This window comes from Cervus elaphus, chromosome 2 (genome assembly GCF_910594005.1).
Source record: "Cervus elaphus chromosome 2, mCerEla1.1, whole genome shotgun sequence".
NCBI lineage: Eukaryota > Metazoa > Chordata > Mammalia > Artiodactyla > Cervidae > Cervus > Cervus elaphus.
The window spans coordinates 3,774,234-3,786,613 of record NC_057816.1 but is presented as its reverse complement, the minus strand read 5'-3'; the positions used below and the strand labels follow the sequence as shown (position 1 = coordinate 3,786,613).

The following is a 12,380-nucleotide window of genomic DNA, read 5'->3' as shown; positions in this document are numbered from 1 at the left end:
GAATGGATGAATGAGAGTGAGTGGATGAATGGATGAATGAGTGCATCTGTGAATGAGCAAGTGAGTGAATGAATGAGTGATTTGAATGAATAAATGAATGTGTGAATGATGAATGAGTGAATAAATGAGTGAGTGAATGAATGACCCCTTCCCGCTTCAGCCCAGGCAGTGCTATCAGAAGAGCCAGGGGCAGGAGCCCAAGGGTCGAGGAGTCCTCTGGGCAGGCAGAAGACACCCCACCCCATGCTCTGGGCCAGCATCTCAGACAACATCTGCTCCCATGCTCAGTAGGGGCACGGGCAGTTCACACGTGCTGACCTGGTGCTTAGCTTGAGGACCACGGAGGTGGTGGGTCAGGTGATGCCTTTCAGGTCTCCAAGTAGAGAGCTCTCTTTCCTCCTCCACTAAAAACCCTGTGTGGCCAGCTGTATAATCAGAGAGGTTTGTAATTAAAGACTAAACTGTCAAAATATTTTAGGAATGTGTCTCCAATTGGCCCTGAGCAAAGGTGGTTTTCCTCAAAAGTGGCCATTTTTCCTCAATCAAAAGGGTTTGCTATCACCCTGCAGGCTGTATGGTATGTCAGAGCTTTTAATAATAGTCTTCCTTTTCCGGGTGATAAAACTAATTTGTGTTCATTGCAGAAATCTTAGAAAACACAGAAAACATAAAGCAGAAATAACAGCCATCCAACACAGTTGCCCTGCATAATAAGGAAAGGTTTTGTATCTGGGCTGTTCAGAACCTCGCCGGTGACCACACGCGGATCTGACCCTTGAAACAGGGCTTGTCTGAACTGGGATATGCTGTGTACGCATAAAACACATGTTAGATTTCGAATTCTTATGGGGCAAAAAGAATGTCAACTAGCTCTTCAACAGTTTTTATACTGATCACATGTTGAAAAGATAACATTTTATGGAACAAACTACATATAGTATTTTATCAGTTTCCCCTGATGATTTTTATTCTTGTAATACAGCAGAGGATGAGACGCTTAGAGAGCAACACCAACTCAGTGGACATGAATTTGAGCAAAATCTGGGAGATAGTGAAGGCCAGGGAAGCCTGGCGTGCTGCAGTCCATGGGGTTGCAAAGGGTCGGACATGACTTGACAACTGAAATATTGCATGGCTATTTCAGCACTGCAGATTGCCAGTGGCTCACATCACGTTCCTACTGGACAGTGCTGTTGTGTAAGGCTCAAAAATCTACTCCTTTAGTGCACTAGAAAGTCACACCCGGAGGATGGGTTCCAGGGCGCCAAACCCAGAGGAGGTTCGAAGTTCTGACCACCAGCGCTGGGGCAGGAACACCTGGTACCCTTGTTCATCCACTCTTTCACACCTCCCAAAAACATCGGGTCTTTGCTTTGGGCTGGGTGTTCAGCCGGGCAAGCCCCAGAACACAGGACGCAGTGAGCTTGTACCCAAGAGAAGCCTGCAGCCCCGCAGCTCGGCTGCAGGATGCAGACTCTGGACCTAGCCGAGGTCGTGACACAAAACGGAAGCTCTGCCCTGAACCACTCACGAGTGAAGGCACAGCCACAGAAACGGCCAGCTTTCCTGGGAAAGGCCGTGGCCCCACAAGAACCCAGATCTTTTATTCTGACTCTGGAATCTCACAGGAAAGCTCCAGCATCTTCCCATAACGACAGCTAAGCCTGGTCTTCCGTCCAAGGATTTCTGGTTTTGCTTGATCTTTGGGGAAGCCATGTGAGGTCACACAGGGTAGTCCAAGAGGATCTGCTCTAGAAGGAGACTGAGGTTGCCAACCCAGCCTGTGACATGAGGGTCTTTAGGGAAACAGAGGGTTGTGTGTGGCCACTGAACGCAGGAGGCCATAATAAAGGAGCGATGCACTTCGACACGTGCATGTGTGCACTGGGAAGAGGCAGGCGTCTGGGCTGTGTGGGTGAGAGCAACTCTCCGGGTTCACACACTCCAAGGGCACTGGCTGAGCAACATCCCAGCTCTGCAGCCTGGGGCTTCATGCCACCTTCTGCCCGGAGCACCTGGTTCTCATCTCTCAGGGGCTCCACAATCCTGAAGACTCCGCCTGGTGTAGTGAGCCCAGACAAGGGCAACCTGTACATGGGACTTGGAAATCCTTTGTTCTCTTGGGGAGCATTGATGAAAGGAAATGGCTGCTTCTCAGAGCAGGGCAGCCTGAAGCTATTTTATTCTTTCAAGCCCCAAGAAGAAGCGCTAGGCCTTTGGATGGGGCTTTCATTTTAAGAAGTGGGCAGTCAGCATACTGTGAGCAGAGTCTCCACACTGTACTGGGCAGGGTGGTCCAGGGCTGGCCCGGTCGCATCCTGCATCCTATCCCTTGTGGGTGGGATTTCTAATGCCCAAGCTTCATCATCATGGGGATTCAGGTCATGATACTGTAGGATCACGGGTGTGAAGGGAGCTGTTGGAAACTCGGTCTGGACTTCTCCCCAAATCTCCAAAGAAAGGACCCCAGGCGGGGTCGGGGTGGGGGGTAGGGAATACATCTGTGTGAATCCACTTGCAGCTGGTTGTAATCACTGTAAGAATGTGAGTTAATATTTGCAGAGAGCTTAGCACGCCACTGGCTTGTAGTAAGTACTGCCCCACTGCTTGTTAAATAAATAAACAAACAGGGAAATCTATATTGTGCCAAAGACAGGAGGGGTGGTGAAGAGTGCAGAAATAAAGCAGAAGACATGAGGAGGGTGGAGCAGAAATGGGCTTGAGTGCCTGGACGGAGGCAGCAGAACAGAGATGAGCAATGCCAGTCAAGCCAGAAGGGCTTCCAGGAGGAGGTGAGGAAGCTGGGTTCTAACTTACCCTGGGCATGTTTTTAGAGTTCCTAGGAATTCTCAAAAGGCGAGTCTTGGGTTAATAAAACACTTAAAACGTCTGAAAACCTGCTGATGGAAACAACATCCATGGATTCTGTTGTAGGGGGAAATCCCCCAGACAGAACTTCATGCTTTGGCCGCAGTCCAGAGCCCTGAGCTGGCGGCTTCCATGCCCGCAGAGTGTCCCGGTCCAGCTGCAGCTTGCCGGCTTCTGCTCAGGGTTCTGACATCATTCGAGGGAAGGAAATGACAGGGGTCCAGTCTCCCGCCCACCGTATCTCAGTTATAAACGCCCCAGGCATGTCTCCCCTGGGGATAATTACATCCGAGTCAGTTTTAGCAGGTTAGGTCATATACCTGTAGGGCATTCATTTCTTTCTACAGGGATTGCCCACCGGATATTCCAAGGCGAGGGGGGCGAGGGGCCCAGCTAGCGGAGGATGGGGGGGCCCTGCGCTCACAATAGCCCTGAGTCATGAGCTTCTCACTTCTTCCATGCTCCTCTCCCCACCCGGGAAGCCCATGACTCAACAGCATTTATTTAGCACCACTGAGCGCAGAGATCCATCCTGGGAAGAAGGTTCCCCAAGCAGGCGTGGCCAGAATTGAGGGGCAGGGCAGCCTGGAGTGTCCTGGATTGTGCCAGCCCCTCCACCAAATAAGAGCAGCTCTGGGGGGCGGGGAGGCATCTGTGTATTTTATTAAAAACAACCCCAAACTCCCACTTCGTGCACCTCTAATAAAAAGCCAAGCACCTCGCCAGGCTTCCATTCTCATCAGAGAAATAGAGGTGGGAAGATCAACCTCCTGGGTCTTCCTTTGACACCTGGGAGCAAGGTTCACAACAGGGAGTGGTTTTGCCCCCAGGGGACACCTGACACTGTCTGGAGATGTGTTCGGTTGTCACACTGGGGAGGGAGAGGTGGGAGGGAGCCAGGGAGGCTGCTGAGCATCCTACAGGCACAGGACCGCCCCAGGCAAATTACGGTCCAGCTCCAGCTATGCTCAGAGCCAAGCGGAGAAACCCCATCCCCACCACCCCATCCCGGCAGAGTGCCGTATCAGAGAGGTCCTGGCGGGAATGACCCCTGCCCCAGGCTCACCATGCCCTCTTCTGCTTGCTCTGCAAAGCTTGATTTGCTCGCCCGGTGAGGCTCAGACATGTGCACTAGGCAGGCAGATGGCAAGACGTTCTTGATCACACCCGACACCCAGGAGACGAAACATGTTACAAAGTGGAAAGGAGCCCCTCTAGAGCTTCTTCCAGAGGAGACACTCACCCAGGCGTGAGCTCAGGCTCCTCTCCTGTGTCCCTTGTCACTTTGTGCCCGCGCTCCTGGGGACTATTAAAAATGTCAGCAAAGCCCAAAGTGCCCGACGGTGGGTGACGCCACAGTGACAGGAAACGGCAGCACGGTGGTGGAACACAGCAAGCCGGGAGGTCCAGAACTTCCCATAATAAAAGTTAATGAGGCCGGTTTTCAGTAATTGGTGAGCGAGAATTAACCCTGCTGGTGGAACCAGTCCCCGTGGATTTTTAACCGTGAGAATCACGGAGTCAAAAAGAAGAAAACACACAATTGATGCCACAGTTTGTCTAGAAAATCCGTGTATAAGCAATTAGCGACTCAGAGGAGAGACGGAATCGCAATGTGATGGCCCGTGAGACAGCGGAAGGCAGCGAACCCAGGAGGAGAAAGCATCACCAGAACACAAGACACCCTTTATTTATTTTTTTTAAATTTTTTTTTTTAAGACACCCTTTAAAGTCCTTCTGGGCTTCCCAGAGGGGCACTGGTGGTAAAGACCCGCCTGCCAGTGCCGGAGATAAAGAGATGCGGGTTGGAGCCCTGGGTCGATCCCCTGGAGGAGGGCGTGACAACACACTCCAGTATTCTTGCCTGGAGAATCCCACGGACAGAAGGGCCTGGCGGGCTACAGTCCATGTTGTCGCAAAGAGTCAGACACAACTGGAGCGACTTAGCACGCACGCGTGAGAAATCCTTCTACTTTGGAGGTATCTCTCTAGAAGAATCCCATCTCCCCCTTCCTGATTTGAGGGGAATGTTGTTTTTACTCCTTGTTGGTCCCTGGAATCCCCAGATTCAAGAACCACGACCTCACCCCCGCCTCTGGTCCAGGCCATAAGCGGCCCGGAGTCAGAGTTGGTCCCAGCCGACCCATCCGTGTACCTGCTCTGGGCATTTCCCCTCCTCTTGATGAAGCACCTCTAAACCATCCTCCTGGGAAGACTAGGAGAGGGGACAGGAGGAAACAGATGAGGGAGGGGAGCAGAACAGGGAAATCTACAGATGTGCAGCGAAGAAAGGGATGCTTCACAGGCAAGCAGATGGCTTGAACATGCTAAGTCATGAACCACAGAAACAAGAGGAGAAACACAGTTTTGAGGCAAAGCCACAGGGAGCACTGTCCTGGGAGGACATGGGGAGCTGCCAAGCCTATGACACGGTCCCCTACCCTGCAGCCCCCAGGTCTCAGACACAAAGCCCCAGAGCCTGTCCAGGGTCAGCGGTCAAGCATCACCTCCCAAACATTTGGAAATGTCTATGTACCCAGAGTTGAGGAATTACCTTTTCACTCTTTCTTCACAAACTATATCTCATAGACTTCAGCAAGACTCTTTGACACTTGGAAATAAATTTAGAAAGATGACACTTTAGGGTTACACAATCTTGGTGGTTTACCAACAAGGATGAATGAAGTTACATAATCCTCTGTGTGTGTGTGTGTGTGTGTGTGTCTTCCCAACCCCGAAAACTTGAAATTTTAGGGGTAAGATCTCCCAGGTATGGCAGAGACCGTGAAAGACTGTTTGCGGCGGGACCTTGGGCAGCCTAGAGCACTTCTCCAAACCAACTCTAGCTGTCCAAGGTGTAGACAGAATCCTTTAGGGCCACTCAGCTCCTGTTGGCAAGGCCAGCCCAAGGATGGAGTAACCTTCTTGCTTTTCTCCAAGTTCAAGAAACTTACAGACTTGAGCCTGAATGGGGGAGGAGAGAAGGTCATGGCAATGAGAAGATGACAGGAGTAGTAACCGTGGCCGCCACTACCCAGCGCTGCCCCCAACCCAGCACTGAGCTCACACATACTAAGCTTCATGGGAGAAGACGGAGGCTCCATGAGGCTTAAGGAGACTTGCCCAAAGTCACAGGGCTGGACAGTGCCAGAGCGGGAACAGATCCCACCCCGCCTCCTCCACCCCATCTGAGCTCACACACATTAGATGTTCATGGGAAAAGACAGAGGATCCATGAGGCTTAAGGTGACTTGCCCAAAGTCACAGGGCTGGACAGTGCCAGAGCGGGAACAGACCCCACCCCATCTCCCCCACTCCATCCTGTCTGATCCCAGAATCCATTCTTGGAGCCAAAACAGGCTGCTGCCACCAGGACTTAAGAAGGCAGCTTGTCATCATTTCTGTAGACCCCAAATGTTCCTCAGTGACCGTGCAATTATTGAGCACCAACTGGTTGTATGAAAAATGGAAGTAGTGAAAGTGCTCGTTGCTCACTGGCGTCCAACTCTGTGACACCATGGACTGTGTCACAGTAGCAACTGTAGGAAGCCACTGCTAAACCAAGCGGCATAAAGAAAGTGCTGCCGTCAAGGTAGAGACACGTTCTTGGGCCTGAGTGATGAAGTGAGGGGCAGTCCAGGGTGGCTTTCTGGAGGAAGTGGCATTCAGTCGGTATGTACCCAGAGGAACAAACAGGAAATTAAGAGGCAGGAAAAAAGGAGACATCATTCCCACTGGGAAGGGTTGCTAGTGTGGACCCCAAAGGCTAAACCGGAGCATGGCTGCCCCTGGAGATCTTCATCCCCCTTCTGCAGGGATGGAGGATTAAAAATGCACCCAGGAACACCTACCATGGGCGGGGCCCCTGCTAGCCCAGGGAGGAGAGAGATCAAAGCCACCTTCCCCATCCCTCTGGGAGGTAGCAGAGATAACACAAGGAGGCAGCTCTGCAGGGGCCCACCCCCTTCCTTGGCCTCTGAAACCCCCAGCCCCCTCTGCAACAGGAGGACCGGGCTGTAGGTTCAATGAGATAAACTGTATTCCAGACTCTGCTCGTGCCTGGGCACAAAAGTACTAAACTTTCAGTAAGTGGGGGCTCTGGGGAGGAGCTGGACAGGGCGGGCACGCAGCAAGCAGGGGAGGCTCCCTGGAGGAGGTGAGAGCTGAGAGGCCACCAGGAGTCAGTCAGGGGTGGAGCGGGAAGAGGCAGGGAGAGCATTCGTGACTCCAATCTCAGAAGCGTCTCTCTCGGCTGCAAGGTGACCCGGCAGCAGGACTACCACTATCCGAGCCTTTTCTTGAAGGTGGGGGCTGGTGGACGTTCCCTCCCTGCTGTGACACCCTGGCCTCCCTCAAAAGCAACTCGAGGGGCACTTTCCTCGGATAAAAATAAAACTTGGAGGGGCCCCGCAGGAATGGAATACTTTCTTCCTGTGTTTAAATTTCTACGGAAAATCTGACCCGCGTGGCCGCCGCCCCGGCATAAGCGAGCGCACAGCGCTGGTTATCTTTCTTGAAGGCGAAGGAAGCCGGCGGGGCGTCCAGGCACGAGAGGGCGCGGTACCCGCAGGGTGGGCGCTCCTGCACCGCGGCGCGCGGGGCCGGGGCCGGGCGACGCGGGCGGCGGGCGGAGCGGGAGGCCCGGCCCCCTGCGAGCCAGCGCGCCCGAACGCCGCCTGTCCGCTTGCAGAGGCCGCCGGGGCCGTGGATGGGGAGGGCGCGCCGCCCGGCGGTCCCGGCGCAGAGGCGGCCGCGATGAGGGTCAACGAGAAGTACTCGACGCTCCCGGCCGAGGACCGCAGCGTCCACATCATCAACATCTGCGCCATCGAGGACATCGGCTACCTGCCGTCCGAGGGCACGGTGAGTGCGGGCGGCCGCCAGCCGCGATCGCCAGGGAGGGCCGCGCACCTGCGCCGCGCCCGGGGAGGGTGGGACCGGAGGCGCCGGGTCCACGGGGCTCTAGGCGCTTGGGGGGCGCCCAGCGGCGCACGTGGGCCCCGCCGCAGGCACGCGCCCACCCACCCCGGCCCCGAGTCCCCGCCCGAAGCCGCTTCGCGCCCAGCTCCAGTGCGAGCCCGAGCCCGCGGCTGGTGCCCGGGGTGGGACGCTCCCTTCCCGTTGGTGCCGATTTGGGGCCACGGGTGGGGGTGGGGAAGCCGCCTCGCCCGGGGAGGGTAGCAGCCTCCAGGCCCCACCGCGCCGTCAGCCTCGGGTCACAGCTGCGCGCCTCGGTGCGGGGTGCCAGGCCTGGGAGCTCCCCACGCCCCGGGCAACAGGCGCCGGGGCCCGTCGGTCTTTCCACGCTGACCCGGGTCCCCAACCCCGCGTTTGCGCCTGGCCTGGACAGTAGCCAGGCCGCGTGGGCCAGCACCTACCCGGCCAGGTGACTAGGAGCCCCTAGTGGGGTCTCCTCTGATCCCAGGTCAGAAATCGCCCCTGAGGGTTTTAGCTTAAAGTTGAAACAAAGTTTGCCAGAAGAGGAAAGGGCTGAGACCAATGCCTCAGCCAGGGAGCCCCGCTGACTCTGCTGGCTCTGGGGCCAGAAAATAGACTCCCCTGTCTCCCCTCTTCCCCCAAGCACCACCCGGGCCCCTCCCCAGGAAATGCGGAAGCCCCAGCTGCCCCGTTCTACTCTGACCAAGTCCAGGGTTATTCCTGCCTGCCTCTCTAGCCTCTGCCGGAGTCAGTGGGGGCATCCAGGGAGGTGCCTGTGGCGTGTGTTCCAGGAAAGGCAGAGACCCCCAGCCTCAGATCACAACTGGGCTCCCATGGGCTTTGGGGTGTCTTTTACAACTGGGCCTGCTCCAAAATGCTGGGAGTGTTAGGGACAGCTGTTGGTGGTGGCCTTGAAAGCTTAGGGGTTATCGCTTCAGCCCACACTGTGTGTCTGCTATGTGCTGGGCCCTGCGGGATCCTGGGCACCCCCAGAGGGAAGGAGACAGGGGACCCCGCCCAGCTGGGGCTCAAGCAGCAGTAGTGGAGGTTACCCAGGACAGGGACAAGGGCCGTGTCCAGGGCGATAGGCCAGTCGCTGTGTGTTAACTCATTCTACTCTCTCAGTAACCGTGGGGGGTAGGTGTTGTCCCTGCAGATGAAAAAGAGGGGGCCAGAGGGGGGCAGAGGACTGTCTTGTGTCACCCACCGGCTGGGAGGTGAGCTCGGAAGAGCCAAGACACAGAGGCGGGTTTCCACGGACAGCCTACTGCAGGGACAAACATTCTGGAGTAGAGGGGGCCGGTTATATTCATAATTGGGTGGGGTGGGGCCTTCCGTACAAAGAAGTGGCGTATATAAAGACTCACAGGTGGGAAGGAGGGGTGCAGTGGTTAGGAGGCATGAGATAGGGGTGGCAGCCAAGATAATGAAGAGAAACAGACATCCCAGAGGTTAACCGGATTCAACTTGAGAGAGACAGGTGGTGAAATGAAAACTGGAGCTCTTAACAGATGGCTCCTGGGCTCTGAGCTTTACTTCAGGGACCCATGGCCTACCCCCATCTAGAAGCTCTCTGCTCCTCCCAAACCACAAAGTCTGCAGAGAGGCCACTCGGCCCTTCCTTCAAGGTCTCCGCAGTCCAGAAACAAGTAGATAAGCCCAGAGGAGACTGGTGTGTCTTCCTTTGCACACAGCTCTTACTATGGGGAGGTTCCAGGTATGATGGGCTTGGAGGGCTGTGAATCAGGGGCACGTGGCCACAGGAAGGCAGGCTGAGCAGCGTCCCACCAGAGAGAGAGGGCTTCAGAGAGGCTGGACGCAGCGACTCCGGGAGCCGGGGGCCTGTCCGTGCCGCTGGGCAGGCACTGTGCCAGGGAGAGCCTCCCAGGGCATCCCTAAGACCGCTCATGCCAGCGATTGTTGCTCACTCACTACCTTGAGTCACCCAGAGAAGGCGGCTCCCAGCAGATGAAGCCCAGAGGGCGTGGACTGCCTTTCAGAAAGTCCCCATCCGGTTCCCAGACTCGCATCCCGTACTGGGGGTGTCGACATCATTTACATCGGCCGTCAGAATAAACCCTGCCCCAGTCTCCTTGTCTGTGCCTCTCCTTATTCTCATTCCCAAGTTCAAGGGTAAATGTCATTTCCTTGTTCCTGTAGTAAGAGGTATAAGAGATAATGCAAAAGTTAGAGCCCAGATTGGTGGGTGCAACTCATTTCATGAAGTTTTCTTTGTGTTAATCTTTGAGTGTTTCTACTTTCTTCCTTCACACTGAGGGCTGTCAGTGGCCTTGAATCTATGTCCCAACAAGCCCAGACACCCCGGAGACAGACACTTGATGCTGGCGTCTGCCTGCCTGCGAGATAAGAGCGCGTTCTCTTTATCTGCTGTTGGAGACGATCTGTCTATGGATCACGGAATTAGCCCATTAATCATAAGTTAATATGCAATGCGGGTGATTTCATTTAAATTTTTTTGGAGTAAAAGTGTTTCAGAGTGATATTCAGATTGGAGTTGAAATTCAGAGAGTCCCAAGATGGAAAGAAATTTTGCAGGTCCCTGATTTCATTTTCCCCATTTTTGGAAAAAGTGAATATAGCAGGTTCTCTTAGAATGATCATTGAGACATGCCCTGACTTGGTCTATTGCACACGAATGAGTGAATTCAGTTCCTGGAGCTCCAACTCCAGGTAAGAAGCCATATTAAAGAATACACTGGGTTCTGGATACAGAGAAGAGACTTGTGGTTGTCAAGGGGGCGGGGAAAGGATGGAGTGGGAGACGGGTTAGCAGATGTAGGTTTTTAACAGCAAGGTCCTACTGTAGAGCACGGGGAGGTATGTTCCATATCCTATGAGAAACCACAGTGGAAAAGAACATTTCACAACAAGACTATGTATTTATGTATAACTGAATCACTTTGCCGTACAGCAGAAATTAACATAGCCTTGTCAATCAGCTATACTGCCATAAAAAAATAAGTATGAAGAAAGAATTGGGCCCCAGTGCAGCGACCAAGGTGTGGATTCAGGGCTCCACTTTCCTCCTCTGTCCTTTTCTAAGAGTTTGGAGAGGCAGGTAGACTGCCCTCTCCCTGTTCATGGTGTTTGGCTCAGGGCACCCCTACTGTGAAGGGGAACTTGGGCCCCTGACCTATTCTTCCCTCAGCTCAAGGAGCCATCTTTCTACCTTCCTTGGGCTTCCCTGGTGACTCAGAGGGTAAAGAATCTGCCTGCAGTGCAGGAGACCCGGGTTTGATCCCTGGGTCAGGAAGATCCCCTGAAGAAGGGAATGGCCACCCACTCCAGTATTCTTGCGCCTGGAGAATTTCATAGACAGAGGGGCCTGGCCGGCTACAGTCCAGGGGTCCCAAAGAGTCAGACATGACTGAGCGACTAATACTTTCACTTTTCCCCAACCTCAGTCGAGGAGATGTTTTTGTCCCCATTTTGCAGATGGAAAAACTGAGTCTTAGAGCTGGGGTAGGGGGTGTAGTGTCTAAACTCTGGTCTGGCTGAGTCTCAGCTTCCGTATGCTTGATCTGGTGGCCCCTACCAGTAGCCATGTGCAAAACCCACCCCTGTGTCATTCATTCACACACGCATACGTTCATTCCAGAACCACGCAGTTAGTGCCGAGCGTTTAAAAAGACAGGGAGGAGGGGACGAGGCGTCCTGACTCCCGTGGGGGGAGGTGGGTGAGGAAACGGGAGGATGCTGCAGGCAGACCAGGAGGAGCACTCCCGCCCTCGGGCGCTGCACGCGGCCCCTGGGTCAGCTCGAAAGATCTGAGTTGCCCATTTGGAAAATAAGGAGGAGCCCCTTGTAGAGACGCGGGGGGTCTGCTGGCAGCAGGCCCTGTGCCCTTCAGCCCTGCCTGCCTGGGGCCCGCGTGTCCACCTGGCGCTGACCGCCTCCCGTGCACTCACCCTGCCCGCCGGCAGCAGCGTCATTCATCAGCACTGCCAGTGTCTGCAACTGTCCCTGGGCGGCCTTCTGGCTTTTCTGCCCACCCCCGTTGCGAGGAGAGGAACCCCTTCTCTACCAGCTCTCCGTGCCCCTCTTGGGATATCCAGGGGATTGAGCGCCTGCTGTTGGCACCGGGATGGAAGGCTGGGAGACGGGATGGCCTCCGGGCACCTGTCCCAAGAGTTAGCAGGAGGGTCCACCCAGACCGGGTGCTCTTTAACTCAGTGAGTCCTCCTCGCTGCTGCTGGGGGCAGCTTCCATTATCCACCCATTTTACAGAGCAGGGAGAGTGTCCCCCAGGGCTCCTCGCTGGAGAGGGACCAAGCCTACATGTACCTGGGGGCTCTCGTTGCCCCAAGCCCCCCTCCACCCTGACCTTCCCTGTGGTTCTGGGAGCAGGGGGGTTGGAACCGTGGCCCAGCTGGGCGGCTGCAGTGATGCAACAGTGTCCAGTGGAGCAGGCCACGAAGGGTCAGCAAGGGCAGCCGGGGCTGACCGCTTCACTTGCCGGACCCCAACTTCCTCCAGATCCAGTAGCCCTGATTCTAGTGGGCCTCGAGCAGGGACTGCATGAGCGGATGTAGCCGTGCTGGGAAGGAGTGTCA

At 55.1% G+C, this 12,380-nt stretch overlaps 1 protein-coding gene across 9 annotated transcripts in view; it reads left to right on the top strand.

Moving 5' to 3' along the window:
* The window catches only part of ANO1 (anoctamin 1), a 170,107-nt gene that overhangs the window by 67,450 nt on the left and 90,277 nt on the right, over positions 1-12,380 (top strand). For 5 of the 9 annotated variants that reach the window (XM_043924290.1, XM_043924285.1, XM_043924300.1 and 2 more), the window contains exon 2: positions 7,559-7,731. In XM_043924290.1, the coding sequence (XP_043780225.1) occupies positions 7,559-7,731 (173 nt within the window). Of the gene's footprint in view, positions 1-6,934; positions 6,954-7,060; positions 7,173-7,420; positions 7,732-12,380 lie in introns of those variants that run through there. The other 4 variants (XM_043924336.1, XM_043924343.1, XM_043924330.1 and 1 more) reach the window with 3 other exon arrangements.